General features: G+C 39.1%; 1 protein-coding gene across 2 annotated transcripts in view; it reads left to right on the forward strand.

The window, feature by feature from the left end:
• The window catches only part of fastk (Fas-activated serine/threonine kinase), a 59884-nt gene that overhangs the window by 20569 nt on the left and 18065 nt on the right, over nt 1-21250 (forward strand). For both annotated transcript variants that reach the window (XM_007241630.4, XM_007241632.4), the window contains exon 7: nt 1611-1702. In XM_007241630.4, the coding sequence (XP_007241692.2) occupies nt 1611-1702 (92 nt within the window). The remainder of the gene's footprint in view (nt 1-1610; nt 1703-21250) is intronic.

A 21250-nucleotide genomic window follows, 5' to 3' on the forward strand; every position in this document is an offset into this window, starting at 1 on the left:
CTATAGTGTAAGTTATTGTCATATGTTGTGTATTGTTATTGTGTGTGTTTTGTATATTGTGTATACTGTAAAGTCATCTGTATATTCTATTTTATTTTACTATTCTACATGTTGTAAATACTGTTCTCTGGACAATTGTGGGAACCTGCACCTGCAAGTTTTTTACTCACATGTACTCTGTGGCGTGACAATAAAAATCTTGAATCTTCAGCCTTAGCAGTGTGGGCTATGTGCAGAAATGACAGGAAGGTCAGATCAAACTAGGACTGCAACTAAAGCTGATTATTTTGTCAGTTAGTCACATATTTTGTCAAGCCCTTTATTTGTTCTTTTTATTGGTAAAGGGACCACTGGTGGTACTCGAAGTATCCCAAGGTGGCGCACTAGATGACCTCAGAAAAAAGTTCTAAAATCCACCTGTAATTTTCCTAACATTTCATTAGTTTGTTTTTAGTTTGTTGACCTGTTAGAACCAGTATGTAAGCTACACTTAGGTCCTTCACTGTCAGAACTACAGTTTTATTATTTTTAACATCAGTTTTACTCAGGCCCTAAAACAACAGTTCACTGCAGTTTCTGCAATACAGTTAATGGTTAAACTGGTAGTCAGCACTGTAGTTCACTGTTTGGCACTTTTGTTGTTTTGGTACTAGATTCTCAGTAGAAATACCTTATTAACCAGAAATAATAAACAATCAAACGACTTACCATAGTAACTTACAGACTGCAAACATGGGCAAGCGCCACATAAAAGGACAATTGGCGAAGATATGCCGACATAAGAATGTGGATTACAAGTCTAGCTTGCTTTGTATAAGCATGTGTGTGCTACATGTGTTCCTGTGAAATAGCTTGTAGGTACTTTGGTCTTACTTTGTTTTACTTTGGTCATTGATGGTAATTTGTCTAAAATACTGAGAACCACTGCACTCTTCCAATTTTGCAGGGCATTTTGATAGTTGATAGACCTATATTAACATAAAAATGACAAAGCAAACTATAGGAGATGTTCACACAGACAGGATGTTGTTATTTTCATGAAATTGTAAGACACTTAAATATACCTTCAATGTTAACCATAAGAGAATTTTTATTATATATCTTCCTCTGCCGCCAAAAGCCTTTATTTCAAACTGTTCATAATGAAAATGTACTGTTTTGTGCATGACTGTGGATACCTTAGTTATAAGGCTAGTTTAAGCTTAGATTAAGGGTTTTAGACAGACTTTCTCTAGCGCTTCAAAGACAGCAGAAGGAACGAAATATTGGATTTAAACAAAGAATAAGTTTAAATGTAATTTGAGCGGACCTACAGTAAGTGCAGTTGTCTTGTCCCTTATATGGTGTTGGACATTTTTGGAGACACGGAGAGCGAACCAAGTGTGAAAGCCCTTAACCCCTCCCAGGAATTGGAGTTAAATTAGAATTTAATAAGCAGGTACCTGGTGCTGCCAAAATAATGGAATGGTTGGCTGCTGCACTGGATCAAAACAAGTGGATATAGATGTTTAAAAATAAATGGATGGCTGGGTGGATGAATGTGTAGAAAGAAGGAAGGAAGAAGGGAACCACAGAAAGAGAAAACTGATATAAATTTGCTTGTTTTACAGTTACAAAGGGCTGGTTGCAGAGGCACTCCGGCAGTTGGTTGGAGAGCATGGATACAAACAGGATGAAGTTCTGGCTCCAGGATATTGCACAGGTACTGTTTCATATGTACTGTTAACTATGACCTCACTTCAAATGATCACTCTTTCTATTTCACCAGAGTGATGCTGTTTACAGGTTGTCAATGCACAAAAATATTATCATTCTGTTATCCGTTTAATTATGCTTCTGTTCACACACATCACAGCCCACTCAAGTTTATCTTCATTTACAAGGCTCTTCATTGTTTCAGGCTGATGCTGAATTTGTTTTAGTTTGTATTTCTAAGGCTGGAGACACTTGCTGTTAACCATGCTTTTGTTTATATGATGGCAATCCCACATATCTTGTGTGCATTCGTTGTGTTGGTTTTGCATGTCTGTGCAAAATCACTAGGGCTAGTGGAAGCACTCAGCAGCATCAGCATGACAAAAGTTTTAAAGAACAGCTACCCGCATCTGTCTGGTGCGTCATTGCTACTGTGGCAGGTGGAGGTCTCTATTTTAGGCCTCCAGGAACACATGTACTGTCCCCTTCAAATGTATTGGAACAGTGAGGCTGGGCTGGAATTTTCCAAGTACAGAGATAAGCCTATGGACTGATTATGGACTGATGAGACAAAGATGTACCTTTACCAATGTAATGGAAAGACTAAAGTTAGGAGAAAGAAAGGCTCTGCTCATGATTCCACACATACCAAGTCATGTGTGAAACACAGTTGGCGATAATGTCTGGCTTCTTCTGGGATAGGCTCATTAATCTTTATTGATTTACAATGAACTCAGAAGTCTACAGAGTCATTTTGTCTGTAAATATAAAGGAAGATACAACTAATTGGGAGATCCTTCATAATGCAGCAAGATAATGACACAAAACCCACAATGCACATTGCACGATGCAGCCAGTTCAGAGAAATCAACCAGACATCTAGATAAATTAACATATACGAATATGAGTGTATTCAATCTATAATTTCAGTTCGTTTTAGTTTTTTCTTTCAATTACCTTTTTTATTAGTTTCAGATAAGGAGAACTTTCAGTTTCAGTTTTTATTTCATACAGATGACTACATCACAAAAAAGGAATGGGAAAATCTCGGGTCGTGTCCGAGCAGAGAAATAAAAGTCAAAGTATCCTGCTAATTAAAAGAATGGAAAATTAATAACAATAATAATATTATTCTGCATACTAGAGTTTAGATTGTCCTGAGCACTATCTCATCCGCACTTTAAAAGCTCCGCAGGTGGATTAATCGCAGGGATTTGACGCTTCTTCTACTGCTAGTCAGACTACAGTGTCAGCATATGAATCGCGTGCGTTTTCCTACAGGACTATCCATTCAAACATGCGGATGAGCTTTCCGCACTGATTAAAAAATCACACAGTGTCTGTCTGGCTTAAAATAGTTAGATACAGCTATTAAATGAATAAATCAACATTTATAGAAAAGACCAGTAAGACCTTCTGTATGCTAAATGCCAAAGAAGGCAGCAACAAGCTAAAAAGCTAATAAGCTAATAACATTTAATAAAAACAGAAAAATAGATACAAAATAGGAAACTAACCAACTAATCTAACCTTAAAATGCTAAAAGAAATATAATCTAACGACTTCTAAAATATCAAAACGAAATACAAAACAATTAAAAATACATAACAGAGCGCCGTGTACCACATAAAATCAGTCCAAGATCCTCAGCAAAAATAGAAAACCATGATAGAAACCCAACCCTAAGGCCAACACATTTTATCGTAGCCTACTTTATATATTTGCATTAATTATTGATTAAATTACTGTAGAAACGATAGGGACGATAGAAGGTTAGTAGCACAATAGACACTGTCGTCCCCACGATATTTATCATCATATCGCACAGCACTACTACGCAGTTGGCAAACATAAGCAAAACGAGAGGTAGCAACAAGACAACCCCCAAAACCTGGAGGTCCAGCTATCTGTGGTTATGGCAACAAAAGATTCCCTGTATATATTTTTTTTGATTGTTTGGATATTTTCTTGTTCATAAATATCTGGGATCTTACTACTGTGTGGCTTGTGTTGCGATAAACTGTAGATGTGGAAACAGCTTTAGCCCATTCTTAAATGCTGTGGTAAGAAGTTGTTTTTGCTCCCAGTTTAGTCTTTTACACATTAGGCTGATGCTGCTGTAAACATGTTACAGTGAAGCCTTAACTCTTCGGTACACATGATTTAAACCAGTGCAGAAGGCATTTAAAGTTTTTCTTCTACTTAATCAGCTATGACACTGCAAACTTATTGGAACACACTTCATTCAAGTGGCTTCGTCTGTGTTTCCAATAAACTTTCACATCAAGATTTAATAATCACTTTAGCTAAATCATTTAATAGCAATGAGTGTAAAATATAAATGTTAAAATGTAAAAAAAGCTTATCTGCAATTCATATTTGTTCAGAACTATAAAGAGGCACATGATCCCTCTACTGCCTATTGATGTTGCATTTGCAGCAGTTGAAAAAGAAACTGTGTCTTACTTCACAGCAAAGCACGCCCAAGCTTTTTCATGGTTGAAGCCTAAGCCTAACTTTGTTTTGGCCAAGATATCTTTATTAAACATGTTTATAGACATACAAACCCTCTAGGGCATCTTAGACCGAGAGCGACTGCTCAACCACAGCTTCTGTGCTGTGCACATCGGCCCAGTGAGTGTAGGAGCGCAGGCCATTTATCAGAGTGTGGCTGTTCTACCTTGGCTTCTCCACTGCTCCAACCAGCCCAGTGGGAAGCTGAGCGCAGCTCCTCTACCACGTTTTTTTTCTGCTGTGTACGCACACCCTGTGTGACTGGGCTTCTAATCTTGTTTTCTTCCCTTCATCCCGAATAAGTACAGCTGTTCTACCTGATTATTTCTGCTCTGCCCCATCTAAGTGAGTGCCGCCTCTTCAGTCTTCACCCTCTGTGATTTCCACATATACGTATCACCCGTTGTTTCATCAAAAAACGTATTTCTTTCAGTAAGACACTTTATTTTTTTGCTTTATTATTCCTCCTCTTCTTAATCCATCTGTCTTCCATTTTTGTTGCTTCTGCTCCCCCATTTCCTGAAGTACATCCATTAATGCTAAACTCTGCTCTATCTGAAGTGCTGAACACATTAGCCCCCCTAAAAACTGTGACCTTCTCTACCTCCTCTCCTTGGTTCACTGCAGATCTGTGTAATGTGAAGCAGATTGGCCGTCAGCTAGAATGGCTCTACAAAAGATTTAAGTTTACGGTTCATGCTGACATCTACTAGCAGCAAATGTTTCTTTATAAAGCTGCTCTCCATATTGCTAAGACAACTTACCTCTCCAATCTCATCAATAATCAGCATAGTATAAACTGTACGGTTTCTCAACATACATACACCCTTGTCCCCTCTCCAACACTATGTAACGCTTTCTAAAAGTCATTTGAAACCAAAGTAGCAAATGTTAATACAGTGAAGAGAATAAGTATGGGAACACCATGTGAAGTTTTTCCACTTAAAAATCATGGGTCTCACAATGTATGATTTTTTTAAATAATTTTTTGTGTTACTGCTGCATTTGAACATCTGTGAACTTTAATGTTAATATTTGGTACAGTAGCCTGACCTCTGCCTGCAATTACAGAAGTAAAAAATTTCCTGTAGTTTTTCACCAGGTTTTCACACACTGCAGCAGGGATTTTGCATCTTCTCCAGATCAGCCAGGTTTCTGGGCTGTTGCTGAAAAACAAAGCTTTTCTAGTTAAGGTCTGGAGACTGGCTAGGCCACTCCAGACCCTTGATATGCTTCTTACCAAGTCAGTCCTTGGTTATCCTGGTTGTGTGCTTTGGGTCATTTTCATGTTGGAAGACCCAGTCACGACCCATCTTCAGTGCTCTAACTGAGAGAAGGTTGTTCCCCAAAATTTCGCAATACACTGCTCCGGTCATCCTCTCCTTAATACAGTGCAGTTGTCCTGTCCCATGTGCAGAAAACAAAGCATGATACTTCCACCCCCATGTTTCACAGCAGGGATGGTGTTTTGGGGATGGTACTCCTCATTCTTTGTCCTACAAACACGACGAGTGGAATTAAAACCAAAAGTTCTATTTTGGTCTCATCTGACCACAGAACTTTTTCCCATGACTCCTCTGGATCGTCCAAATGGTCATGGGCAAACTTAAGCTGGGCCTGTTTTGATTAAGGCAGGAGAACCTTACGTGCCATGCATGACTTTAAACCAGGGATGGGCAACTGGCGGCCCGGGGGCCGCACACGGCCCTCGTCATCACTCAGTGCGGCCCGCGAATAGATCAAAAATAATTTCATAATTTCATAATAAAAAAAAATAAATAAAAAAATAAAAAAAAAACCGTAATTCTACTTTTGACCGCTAGAGGGCGCTGCCAAACAACCACGAAAATTGACATTGACATCCAGTCCATTGTGAGCCAGCAGGCCAAACCACAGCTCTCTCATTAGCTTCAATAAATGTTGGGCCTCTGTGGTCTAGTTTTCTGCTATTATTGAATGAGCTATTTGCAATCAGTTTTTAAATCTTTTTTGTTCTTTGTTATAAATGAGTTCAAATGCCTTTTGCACTTTTATAAGCAAATGTTTTGTCCTTGTTGCTTATGAAGGACTTGTTATAATGAACTTATTTTACACAGAGGAACTACTGTATTTGCAATCAGTTTTTTAAGCAAACTTTTTGTTCTTTGATATGAAGGACTTCCTTTTTGCACTTTTTTTAAGCAAACTTTTTGTTCTTTGATATGAATGACTTCCTTTTTGCACTTTTTTTAAGCAAACGGTTTGTCTTTTGCCGTATTAAAATGCATTAATATGCAGAAAATAGTTGTTGATAAATGTTGGTGCTGTAAACATACAGATATAAATTCATATAAAATTTGTTCTTATTGAAAATCATTTGTAGCGTTTTTCATATTCAATTATTTGAAGTGCGAGGTCATGTGGCCCTCCAATGGTCATGCTGAAAAAAATGTGGCCCTCTCCATCATGGAAGTTGCCCATCCCTGCTTTAAACTATGACGTCTTAGTGTATCACCCACAGTAACCTTGGAGACCAGCTGTGGTGCCAGCTATCATTAGGTTATTGACCAGCTCCTCCCGTGTAGTTCTGGGCTGATTCCTCACCTTTCTTAGGATCACTGATATGCCACGAGGTGAGATTGACAGGTAGATTGACAGTTATGTTTAGCTTCTTCCATTTTTGAATAATTGCTGTTATCTTTACAGTTATCGTTACAGTAGGGTTGCAGCGGTAACCGGTTTCACGGTATACCATGGTATTAAAATGCACGGTTATCATACCGTGTGTGTTTGCTTATTACCGGTAAAACGCAAGCCAGCGGATAAACTCACCCGCGCATGCGCAACTCTGCTCCGCTTCAGCTGCTCAGCACACAGCGGTGAGAACAGCAGAAAGTGCATCAGACTAAACAAATCTCCGTCCGCCTAAAAAAAGGCTAAACTAAAATCAGCAGTGTGGGACTATTTCGGATACCCGCCGAACGCACCCGAGGATGGTTATCCGATTTATAATCAATGTGGCCGTAAAGTCACAGCTAAAGGTGGACATATGTCAAACCTGTTCTCCCATCTCTGAGAACACCACCCCGCCGTGCAGCGCAAAGTATGTGTTTAGTTTATCATTTTAATCTGAACATAAATAAAATCTCTTTGTAGTCGTGCACAACCCATGCGGTAAGCGCACGCAAAAGCGCTGAGTTATCCGAAATTTGGGCACGCAGGTACAGGCGTGAAGTGCGTGCTACGACGGATTCACGTGTCCGTGTAAAGGTCCTGGCCGGACTGGATGTGAAAGACGCCATTCATTTACATGCGTTAATTTTCAAATTCTGACGTGCCTGTTTTTCATGTGTTAAAACCAGACTCAGAAATAAATCCCCTCTATCTGGTTATATACCAACTTGGCAGTAAAACGGACGTTTACAACAGTTGTTGATCAGACACTGACCCAGGCTCAGTTTATCAGATATTAAATAATTTAAACTTAAATAATTGTACTGAATAGTTTAAACACAGGATCTTTACTTCTTAGAGGACATGTAATGTGTGACACGTGTGTGTGTGTGTGTGTGTGTATATATATATATATATATATATATATATATATATATATATATATATATATATATATATATAATTATATACACCCTTAATGACCTTAAGAGTAGTGGAAAAACCTGGTTTCCTTCACCTAATGGTGTACAGTTTATTTTTTTTAAGGAGACATTATCTATATAGTTGTTCCAGGTTTCTACAATAAATAGTTAATTGAACAAAAAACCTTTGTTGTAATTTCTTTAAGGGTCAGTTTAATAATATATGTAACAAACTGTGATACCGTGATAACCGTGATACCGCGGTATTTTCTGAGACGGTTATCATACCGTGAAAATCTCATACCGTTGCAACCCTACGTTACAGTTGATCTTTTTTCACCAAGCTGCTTGGCAATTTCCCCGTAGCCCTTTCCAGCCTTGTTCAGGTCTGCAATTTTGTCTCTGGTGTCTTTGGAGAGCTCTTTGGTCTTAGCCATGTTTATTTTTTATTTTTTTATTTAACCTTTATTTAACCAGGAAATCCCTTGAGATTAATATCTCTTTTTCGAGGGAGACCTGGCCAAGGTGGCACACCATTTCCAGTTACAGACAAAGTACAATCAGACAGTTCACATAAGGGCATTCAACATAGACAAAAAACAACCAGTTACATAGAATTTCGAAATCAGACACAAATGCAGCTTAGGAATAACAGTTACATGTTTCTGTCACAGAATTTGTTAACAAAGTTTTAAAATTACTGAAGGAGACCAAATCATTAAGATGTAATTTGCTTTGAAGTTTATTCCAAGACCACGGTGCAAAATAGGAGAAATCTTTTTTGCCCAGTTCTAAACTAATTTTGGGGACCTTCAAAAGCAGCCTTCTGGAAGAGCGAGAATCATAAAAACTGTTAAAACGTGACAGCAAATTACACAAGTAGGAAGGAAGTTTACCCAACAGAGCTTTATAAATAAAAATGTACCAGTGGTGTTGTCTCCTCGAGCTCAGAGAAGGCCATGACACTAAATCATAAAGTACACAATGATGTGTGCGGAACAATGAATTAGATATAAAACGTAAAGAACTGTGGTACAATGGATCTAACCGGCGAAGTAAGGAGGAGTCAGCATGCATATAGATAATGTCCCCATAATCTAAAACACTTAAAAATGTAGCTTGAACAAGTAATTTTCGTGCAGCAAAATGCAGGCAGGTCCTATTTCGATAATTAAAACCCAATCTTGCCTTCAATTTCTTTCAAGTACTTATAGGATGGGACTCTTTCTATTTTGTCCCCTCCCATAGTGTGAATCTCAGCCGAATCTAGGATCTGAGAGTGACCTCTAGAAAATATCATACATTTGGTTTTCTTAGAATTAAGAACCAAGTTTAGATCATTAAGTGAGACCTGTAGCTGTTGAAAGGCAACCTGTAGCTCAGCAATTGCCTGACTCAGAGAGGAGGCAACTGAGTAGACTATTGTATCATCTGCATAGAGATGAACTTTAGCTGTAAGCATGTTCTTTCCAATGTTATTTATAAAAATAGAGAATAATACAGGAGCTAAAACTGAACCTTGAGGTACTCCCTTGGGGATCTCCAGAACCTTTGATTTATAACCTTCTGTAAATACACACTGAGATCTGTCAGTGAGATAACTCCTGAACCAGGGCAAGGTTTTAGCACCTATGCCAATGTCACTAAGCCTACCTCGCGGGAGCTCATGGTCAACAGAGTCAAATGCCTTGGATAGATCGACAAATAGAGCAGCACAATGCTACTTTCTATCCAAGGCATTCATAATATCATTTGTTACCAACATAGCTGCTGTTATGGTACTGTGATCTGACCTAAAGCCAGATTGATTTTCACTTAAAACATTATTGTCGGCCAAGAATTGTTTCAATTGACAATTTACTTAAGATTCTTAAATCTTGGCGAGAATACATAATTTGGAAATAGGACGGTAATTATTTAAGTCTGAGGGGTCCCCACATTTCAATAAGGGGCGAACATAGGCTGTTTTCCATATTTTTGGAATGATGTTAGTTTGAAGGCTCAGATTAAAAATATGATCTATAGGCTTAGCAATAAGTTCTGCTGCTAGCTTTAACAGATAAGGATCCAGATTGTCGGGTCCAGGTGACTTTTTTGGATCAATAGCTTTCAAAGCTTTACAAACCTCTGCATCAGAGATGGAACTAAAAACTAAGAAATCCGTTGAAGAATCATTACGAGATTGGGGTAACACAAAATCACAACTCCGATAACCCGGTGCCTGGTTGTTAGAACCAACTGATACAAAATGCTCATTTAAATGATTTGCAATATCATCTTTACACATAATTTTATCTGAATTGATTTAGATGTGCTTAGGAAGTACAGAGTTACAATTAGAACCAGTTAATGACTTTATTTGCTTCCAGAATTTAGAAGGATTGTTAAAACTTTCCGAAGTACATTTTAAGTAGTATTCTGCTATAAGTTTCCTCGTCTGAGTTGTACATTTATTTCGCAGTGCTCTGAAGGCAGTCCAGTCAGCTTTGGAATTTGTGGATCTTGCCTTGGCCCAGGAGATATTTCGCTCTTTTAACAAATTTGAAAATTCCTGTGTAAACCAGGGATTGTTCTTTCCTGAAATCCTGAATTTCTTTATAGGAGCATGCTTATCACAAACAGAGAGAAATAATTTATAAAAATATTCCCAGGCATTTTCAACATCAGGAATTAGACTAGCTCTCCCTATATCACTATTATACAAATCATGTAGAAATGCTTGTTCCTCAAAATGTTTAAAATGCCTTTTAAAAACATAGCGAGGATTCGACTTGGGTAGCTGGGAATGTCTTACACAAGCAATGGCACAATGATCACTAACATCGCTACAAAACACTGCTGTGGAAGTAAATTTGTGAGGAGCTTTTGTTAAAATAAGATCTAGTAATGTGGATTTACTTTGATCTTTTGGGTTAAGCCTTTTTGGAGCATTTATAATTTGTGTTAGATTTAATGTATCACACAGTTCCTTAATGGAATCAGAGGCAGAGGAGAGCCAGTCCCAATTCAGATCACCCATAAGAATAAATTCAGAATCATTGAGAGTGTACAGAACATCTAAAAGTGAGGAAACAGCTTCTTTTATGGCTGAAGGCGGTCTGTAACAGCCAACAACAGTGAGGTTGACGCCTTCAGAAAGATGTATTTTTACAGCAAGTATCTCAAACTGTTTGGCTTTGGTTATTGATTAAAGCATGGAGCTACAAAATTTAGACTTGATGTAGATTGCAACTCCTCCACCTTTACCAACTCTATCCGATCTATAGACATTATAGCCCTCAATTGAAATCAGATCATCAGGTACAGATTTTTTCAACCATGTTTCAGAAATGACCATTATATCTGTGTTTGTTGTAACAGCCCAAAGCTTAATCATATCCATTTTAGGGAGAAGACTTCTAACGTTTAAGTGCAGCATTCCAAGACCTGATCTACTTTTGAGATCTGCTGGTGTGGGTAGATTTTGAATTGGACCCGGGTTAGGCTGCACATTTCCAGATGTCAACAGCAATAGCAAAATAACACTTTTCAGTTTCCCAGTACATGTATTGACCTTGTAATCAGTGTCTCTGGCGGAAGAATTTGGACAGGTTTTTCCCATAATAAAGATATCGTTTAGGGCTTTCACAGATTGTAGACACAGCAATGTGCTTCTTTGCATTTGTAGGTCATAAAGCTTATGCTGATGTAAAGGATGAATGTCTTGATGAGGGATGCAGAAGTCCCTAGTCACAGAGTGTGTGAGGCTTTGAGAGTTAGATAATGAGCAGTCCTTTACCATGCTGCGTCCAGTAGGCCCACAAGAGCAACAAATTGTGACAAATGTACAGTAAACATAACATCACATTATATGTTTTTTTTTTCTTCTCTTTTTTTTTTAATGTTTTTTTTTTTATGTGGAAGTGCTGTGTTTACCTCTAATTCCTAATTTAGGTAGTATTTTACAGTACATTATAATATTCCTTATCCAGCGAACTTTCATCCTTATGCCCTCACTCGCGACGTCACGGGACGATTCGGCCAATCAGGTGCTGTAACCAGGATAAACAAGGGACTTGGGACATGGTAAGGGGAGAGACGAGGCCGGCATGGTTTGAGCGTTTGGGATTTAACCACTGAAGAAACATTTTTTGGAGTTTTCTAGGCGTGCACGCTGTATTTTTAATCTTTTTGGTCGGTTGTTGGCCCAACGCGGTAGAATTTAATCTCCAGTGCTGCAGAACTTCTTTTGGGACTTTTTTTCCCTGCGCGTTCAACTTTCCTTGCGGATCTGGTGAGCTAAGGGTAACAAGAGAGCCACCGCGTCTCTCTCGCGCTGTAAACCCAGGACTTCTCTCGCTCTTTCTCTCTCTCCCGTCCGGAATAAGGGATTATGGACATTTGCGACGGTGGGACAATTTAGTAGCTTAGTCCAGTCACTCTCTCTAACTCTCTCTCTCTCTCTTGCCTCTCTCGACCACGTACACATACACACACACATACACACACACACATACACACACTTGTTGTATGGATATATAATGTTTGATGCTGAGATCGCCGTATTTCGGGTTTATTTGGTGGAGGGGGGGAGGGGTTTGGTTTGTGTAAATAGGGTGTAGTCTTTATGTGGATAACTCGGTCCAACATTTATTAAATCTTGCTGCATTGCACTCTGATTGTGGTTGGCTCAGTGTAATATTTATTAGACCTCCTCGACCTTAGAAGGTGAGATGTGGCAGTGGGTAGTGAGTTGCTTTTTATTTAAGGTTCATACCTAAAGAAATTCTACAATTAATATTAATATACCCATACTGTTCGTTACAAAATGATGTACAAACAGGCAAACACATGCTTAATGCCTGTAGATAAAGCCATAGTACATGGAATGCTCAGTTGTTTTAATGAAAGAAGACACTGGCTTTAACGCAGAAGATATCCGAAGAACACATGAGACAGCAGAGTGGAATCCACCATATTAGTTGCACAAGTCCAGCAACCATGCACAACAAATAAAATATCCAATGTCTAGAGCGGCTTCTTCTGTTGCTTACCCAGCAGTATAAAAGCACCCAAAATCAGTCAAAGTTGACTTCTGGGTCAAACTTTGAGGAGTGGTGCAAAAAAGCAGCAACAATACTCCACACTGACTAGACAAACCTGAGTAAGGATCCAGTCCAGCAAGCATTCAATGAAGCCAGGTCAGTCCAATCGCCTTTCCCGCTGTGAGAGGGCACAAACAGTCAATAATAATTTGACTGTCAAGGAAGATGATTGATAAGTTGAGTCTGTGCAGTCCAAAGGCAGCTGTAATCACAGGTCCTCACCACACAGTTTCGGGGTAGCTCACCTCTCAGGGTCAGTATATTACTTTGAAACACTTTGCGTAACTAAAATTATCTATTTAAAACAATAAAATGAAGTACAACACAGACTTCACATACAAGCACACAAACAAAGGACTGGACTGGCGGCCATCTTGGATTGTTTATCTTCGTGTTTATGTTAGTAGTTGGAGTCTTACTGATTGTGTGGTGTAGAGCACTGTCTTTATGCAGCTAACAACTTCAATCAGGTGCTTCTGATTTAGAATAATAAGTAGAGTGGAGGTGGACTTTTTAGAGGCGGACTAACAGGTCTTTGAGAGCCAGAACTTTTTGCTTATTGGCAGGTGTGCAAATACTTATTTTCAGCAGTTAGTATAGTTTGTAAATGATCTGTTGGTTGCTGCTGATGCTAGTTCCGTCAGTATTCCCCTGCTCTTGGACTTAAGTGCCACATGTGATGCAATCAATCATTCCATCTTCCTGACACAATTACATGAACTTGGAATTTCCGGCACTGCCTTAGACTGGTTTACGTCTTACTTAACAGACCGAACAAGTTTATCACACTTTGTGGTCATACCGTCTCCACCTCTGTGAGTCCAACAAATATCAGTCCTTGGACCTTTTTCATTTAATCACATACATCCTTCCTCTCTGATACATATTGTATCATTTAACAAGAATTTTCATTGTCATGCGGATGATACCCAGATCAACCTCAGTACCAGTTTAGTTAATGATTTCCCCATTGTACATATGAAAAACTGTCTGTTAGAGATCAAAAACTAGATGAAGCAAAATTTTGAATTTCCCTATTTGAACAATGATGTACAGATCTCACCCACTGGAATCTGAGTGTCCTCGATCTCACTCTCTCATTTACAGCCCACTTTAACTCCATGGTGAAAACTGCATTCTTCCACCTGTGCAAAAGATACCAAAGATCTCTCTGTCTGCTCCTACGCACCTCATTTATGCATTTGTTTCCAGTACACTTGACTATTGAAACTAATTATCACCTGGCATATGATCAAACATCTTCCTCAATTTCTATATTCAAATCTATTCTTAAGACTCACCTCTTCTCTTTTGTGTATGACCTCCCTTTTGACTAACTTGATTATTTCCTATGTCTATATGTTAAATGTTGAACTATGACTGGTTGTGTATTCTGTTTCTGTATTTTTTATGCACTAATGAATAAATGCCTTTGGGTTTTAGAAAAGCAGTCTTACCGTGGCACAGCCATAACTTTTGAAAGCCTAAGCTGACATTAATGCTGATACTTCAGACCTCTGATCATAACATGATTCTTAGGTACCTTGTCAATCTATGTAGACATACGCCCCCAAGGGGTAGAGCCAATGCTAGAAATCTGTTTTTTCAAGAACCATACAAGCTATCAACCTCCTAATTGGCAGTTATCATCTTGGGCCTATGTCCTAATGGAATATTGAAGGAATATTTGATATGTAAATTTTTGTGGTCGCTATTGGCCTAGTTTCCAGCAAGCTTTTGACAGACTAAACATTCACCAATCAGGACGAAACATACACTGTGTGCAGAATTATTAGGCAAATGAGTATTTTGATCACATCATCCTTTTTATACATGTTATCCTACTCCAAGCTGTTTAGGCTTGAAAGCCAACTACCATTTAAGTAAATCAGATGATGTGCACCTCTGTAATGAGAAGGGGTGTGGTCTAATGACATCAGTACCTTATATAAGGTGTGCTTAATTATTAGGCAACTTCCTTTCCTTTGGCAAAATGGGTCAGAAGAGAGATTTGACAGAATTGTGAGATATACTGCAAAAGGGGTGCAGCAGTCTTGAAATTGCCAAACTTTTAAAGCGTGATCACCCAACAATCAAGCGTTTCATGGCAAATAGCCAACAGGGTCGCAAGAAGCGTGTTGAAAAAAAAGGCGCAAAATAACTGCCCATGAAGTGAAGAAAATCAAGCATGAAGCTGCCAAGATGCCATTTGCCATCAGTTTTGCCATATTTCAGAGCTGCAACATTACTGGAGTATCATAAAGCACAAGGTGTGGGATACTCAGGAACATGGCTGGACCTTTTTAGGTTGAGGATGGAGTGAAGCTTAACTCCCAGACCTACTGCCAGTTTCTGAAAGACACCTTCAAGCAGTGGTACAGGAAGAAGTCAGTATCGTTAAAAAACAAAACAAAACATGATTTACATGCAGGACTGCTCTATCACATGCATCCAAATACTCCACTGCGTGGCTGGCCAGTAAAGGTCTAAAAGAAGAAAAATTATAACATGGCCCCCTTGTTCACCTGATCTTAACCCCATAGAGAACATGTGGTCCCTCATAAAATGTGAGATCTACAGGGAGTGAAAACAATACACTTTTCTGAACAGTGTCTGGGAGGCTGTGGTGGCTGCTGCACGCAATATTGATCATAAACAGATCAAGAAACTGATAGAATCTATGGATGGAAGGCTTTTGAGTGTCATTGTAAAGAAAGGTGGTCACTGGTCACTGATTTGTTTTATTGGTCAAAATAAACAAGTAAGATGGTATATATTTGTTTTTTATTAATTTGCCTAATAATTCTGCACAGTAATAGTTACCTGCACAAACAGATATCCTCCTAAGATAGCCAAACTAAAAAAAAAGCACTCCAACTTCCAAAAATATTAAGCTTTAAGTCTTTTGGGTTGCTTGAGAACATAGTTGTTGTTCAATAATAAAAATAATCCTCTTAAAACAACTTGCCTAATAATTCTGCACACACTATATACACTACATGTATATGACTGTCTCCTATCACCCATTAAAATATTGTGTTGATTGGCCTCCTAGGGGCATGTACATGTGGCCTAGGCATATGATTCTTTGCTGTAGCCTTTACAACTTTGTAATCACATGTCTTTACCAAAAATGATTTGATCATTTTTCATCAGTGTCCAGTAGGGTTGCAGCGGTAACCGGTTTCACGGTATACCATGGTATTAAAATGCACGGTTATCATACCGTGTGTGTTTGCTTATTACCGGTAAAACGCAAGCCAGCGGAGAAACTCACCCGCGCATGCGCAACTCTGCTCCGCTTCAGCTATTCAGTACACAGCGGTGAGAACAGCAGAAAGTGCATCAGACTAAACAAATCTCCGTCCGCCTAAAAAAAGGCTAAACTAAAATCAGCAGTGTGGGACTATTTCGGATACCCGCCGAACACACCCGAGGATGGTTATCCGATTTATAATCAATGTGGCCGTAAAGTCACAGCTAAAGGTGGACATACATCAAACCTGTTCTCCCATCTCTGAGAACACCACCCCGCCGTGCAGCGGTTAGTTTATAATTTTAATCTGAACATAAATAAAATCTCTTTGTAGTCGTGCACAACCCATGCGGTAAGCGCACGCAAAAGCGCTGAGTTATCCGAAATTTGGGCACGCAGGTACAGGCGTGAAGTGCGTGCTACGACGGATTCACGTGTCCGTGTAAAGGTCCTGGCCGGACTGGATGTGAAAGACGCCATTCATTTACATGCGTTCATTTTCTAATTCTGACGTGCCTGTTTTTCGTATGTTAAAACCAGACTCGCTGTGAAAGCCTTAAAATAGAAATCTCTATTGTGAGGATCATGTCAGAAATAAATCCCCTCTTTCTGCAGTATCTGGTTATATACCAACTTGGCAGTAAAACGAACGTTTACAACAGTTGTTGATCAGACACTGACCCAGGCTCAGTTTATCAGATATTAAATAATTTAAACTGAATATTGTACTGAATATTTTAAATACAGGATCTTTACTTCTTAGAGGACATGTAATGTGTGTATGTGTGTGTATGTGTGTGTATGTGTGTGTGTATATATATATATATATATATATATATATATATATATATATATATATATATATATATACACTGCTCAAAAAAATAAAGGGAACACTCAAATAACACAATATAACTCCAAGTAAATCAAACTTCTGTGAAATTAAACTGTCCACTTAGGAAGCAACACTGATTGACAATCAATTTCACCTGCTGTTGTGCAAATGGAATAGACAACAGGTGGAAATTATTGGCAATTAGCAAGACACACTCAATAAAGGAGTGGTTCTGCAGGTGGGGACCACAGACCACTTCTCAGAACCTATGCTGTCTGGCTGATGTTTTGGTCAGTTTTGAATGTTGGTGGTGCTTTCACACTCGTGGTAGCATGAGACGGACTCTACAACCCACACAAGTGGCTCAGGTAGTGCAGCTCATCCAGGATGGCACATCAATGCGAGCTGTGGCAAGAAGGTTTGCTGTGTCTGTCAGCGTAGTGTCCAGAGGCTGGAGGCGCTACCAGGGGACAGGCCAGTACACCAGGAGACGTGGAGGAGGCCGTAGGAGGGCAACAACCCAGCAGCAGGACCGCTACCTCCGCCTTTGTGCAAGAAGGAACAGGAGGAGCACTGCCAGAGCCCTGCAAAATGACCTCCAGCAGGCCACAAATGTGCATGTGTCTGCACAAACGGTTAGAAACCGACTCCATGAGGATGGTATGAGGGCCCGACGTCCACAGATGGGGGTTGTGCTCACAGCCCAACACCGTGCAGGACGCTTGGCATTTACCAGAGAACACCAGGATTGGCAAATTCGCCACTGGCGCCTTGTGCTCTTCACAGATGAAAGCAGGTTCATACTGAGCACATGACAGACGTGCCAGAGTCTGGAGACGCCGTGGAGAGCGGTCTGCTGCCTGCAACATCCTTCAGCATGACCGGTTTGGCAGTGGGTCAGTAATGGTGTGGGGTGGCATTTCTTTGGAGGGCCGCACAGCCCTCCATGTGCTCACCAGAGGTAGCCTGACTGCCATTAGGTACCGAGATGAGATCCTCAGACCCCTTGTGAGACCGTATGCTGGTGCGGTTGGCCCTGGGTTCCTCCTAATGCAGGACAATGCTAGACCTCATGTGGCTGGAGTGTGTCAGCAGTTCCTGCAAGATGAAGGCATTGAAGCTATGGACTGGCCCGCCCGTTCCCCAGACCTGAATCCGATTGAGCACATCTGGGACATCATGTCTCGCTCCATCCACCAACGTCACGTTGCACCACAGACTGTCCAGAAGTTGGCGGATGCTTTAGTCCAGGTCTGGGAGGAGATCCCTCAGGAGACCATCCGCCACCTCATCAGGAGCATGCCCAGGCGTTGTAGGGAGGTCATACAGGCACGTGGAGGCCACACACAATACTGAGCCTCATTTTGACTTGTTTTAAGGACATTACATTAAAGTTGGATCAGCCTGTAGTGTGTTTTTTCACTTTAATTTTGTGTGTGGCTCCAAATCCAGGCCTCCATTGGTTAATAAATTTGATTTCCATTGATGATTTTTGTGTGATTTTGTTGTCAGCACATTCAACTTTGTACAGAACAAAGTATTCAATGAGAATATTTCATTCATTCAGATCTAGGATGTGTTATTTGAGTGTTCCCTTTATTTTTTTTTTGAGCAGTGTATATATATATATATATATATATATATATATATATATATATATATATATATATATATATATATATATATATATATATATATATATTTTTTTTTATATATATATACATTCTTAATGCCCTTAAGAGTAGTGGAAAAAACTAATTTCCTTCACCTGATGGTGTACAGCTTATTTTTTTAAGGAGACATTAAAATTATAATTGTTCCAGGTTTCTACAATAAATAGTTAATTGAACAAAAACAACAACTTTGTTGTAATTTCTTTAAGGGTCAGTTTAATAATATATGTAACAAACTGTGATACCGTGATAACCGTGATACCGCGGTATTTTCTGAGACGGTTATCATACCGTGAAAATCTCATACCGTTGCAACCCAACTCTCTCGTGGTCTTTGAGGTACCATGTCAATCATTGTAGACATCTGCCCCCAGAGGGCAGGGCTACAGACAAATATCTGTTTCTCAGAAACCATACAAGCAATTAAGCTCTACCTTTGCAGTGATCATCTATGGCTTATGTACTAATGGTACATCAAAGGAAATGACTATGTAAATTATTGTTATCAACACATAAATGTACTATATATATATATATATATATATATATTAGCCAATCAAATTCAAGCATGCTTTTGACAGGCTAAACATTCATCAGTCAGGACAAAACGTATACACAATAGGTGCATAGGGACATGCTATAATGCTGTAAACTGTTGACTTAATTGGCCTCTTGGGGGCGCTATACCAGACAATCAGTTATATCTAAATGTGCATATAGCCTATCCATAGGATTATTTTTCAGGTATATGCTTTGCTGTAGCCTTTACAACTTTTCAATTACTTTTCTTTACAAATATGCACTGTTTTACTTTAGTGGCCTGTTGTGAAAAAAAAAACACTTTTTTTCACTAGTCTGTGGAAATTCACACAATCAAATAAAAACTGATCTTGTTGCAATCTTCAGACCCTGAAGGATAAGCATTTTTCAAGAAATATTTAAATTTTAACTCTGTGGCTAAAACATCTTGATCAAACAGGTACTTGAATGCCTTTTCTGAGTCATTTGGCCACAACTGTCAAGGATTGTCACAAAAATGTTTAACTGTCTCATTAACAAGCATATTCTGAGGAAAACGGCCACATTTGAGCCAAATCAGCTTTCAGTGACCTCAAAAAAGCACAGAAAACCAAAATAATAGCAATATTCATGCTTAATAGTGGGTTTATGTGGTGTGTTTCTGCCCTCTAGTGGTGAGTTTGTGCTATTATTCTTTAATCAGGATTATGGAGCAAGCCTTTTGGTATGGCCTTGAAAATAAGTCCAATTCATTAATAGCTTATTTAAATTGTATACATCAATGTGCATCTTCATAACATGAAAGCACACAAACATTGTTCAATAACAGGAAACATAACTTCAGCTTATATATCCAAGGTCAAAAGGTCAGTGTTGGAAAGACTGCCTTTCATATTGTGCATGTGCCTCAGTCCTGCCTTACTAATTAATGTTCATGTTCACGTGTCCAATGAGTGGTGAGTAGTCTAGTCATGTGACTATACACAAACTTAGTCAGTTAGTCGTGTGGATGCTGTTGGAGGTTCCTTTTCTTTTCTCCTGTGTGCGTGATTGTCTAGAAGTAAGTAATCCTGCCTTAATTTCAAATGTGTAGCCCTTATTCTTCCTGTACACTTTGTGTCACATGCTTAGAATTGTTAGATAGAAGCTTTAGAAACAGTTTTTGTTAAATGCTTTAAGCTAAGTTTCCTTCAGTTCAGATTGCCTTTGAAACTGAAATTCCTGTTCTACGTTTCAAGTAGTTGTACGAGCGATGTGACTTAAATCAGCTGTTTATTAGTCATTTTGGGCTCAGAATGTTGAATTAGAAGTCGCTAGCTTAATGCTTAATTAAGTGGTGTTGCTGGAATTTTCCACAGGTGCTAGAGTTGCCTGTTCATTACCACTAGTTGCCTGTAGAGGGTGCTCTTGCGCCACATATCTATATATGTTTGTACAGTGATATGATGTTGATTGATAGACATTTTCCTCTACCCTTTTTTCCCTTGTAGACCACACACCTTTGTTACTTACATTATATGAATAATGTGGAAACACATTCAAGAGGATTTTATTTGAAGATTCATACAGAAGTGTACCCTGTGTTGTGCTGTGCTGCATTTACTGTACCCATTATCATTAAAATAATCACCGTTAAACCCTGTGCATCTCACATTTTCCTGTGTTCTAACCGACACACCAAGGAGACACCCATTTCATTCATCATTCTCATAATACAGTCCTAAACAGTACCTGAGCTAACGCTCATTAATACAGTCAGTCTTCATAAATCTTGGTACACAGTCCTGTTCATTAATCTAAACACATGGAGATCTTTTGCCATATTCTAAAACATCACTCATCCCTATTGTACTGCCCCATATGGGTGCATTTTGTCTGTAAATCAGGCCCAAATCTGCCTATTGTTCATTTTCTCCTATTGTCGACTTCTTGCCATGAATGCTTTTTAGGCACAATTGGCCCTGTACGTGCTTGAACCCCAATTGTCGCTTGCGACTATATTATTATAGTTCTTATTCTTTTTCAGCCATAGAAGTGATTGGGCAGAAGGAACTACAGTGCTGAGATTTTTGCTCTTTAGCATAAATCTTGAAATTTGT

This window comes from Astyanax mexicanus, chromosome 8, assembly GCF_023375975.1.
Source record: "Astyanax mexicanus isolate ESR-SI-001 chromosome 8, AstMex3_surface, whole genome shotgun sequence".
NCBI classification, from domain to species: domain Eukaryota; kingdom Metazoa; phylum Chordata; class Actinopteri; order Characiformes; family Acestrorhamphidae; genus Astyanax; species Astyanax mexicanus.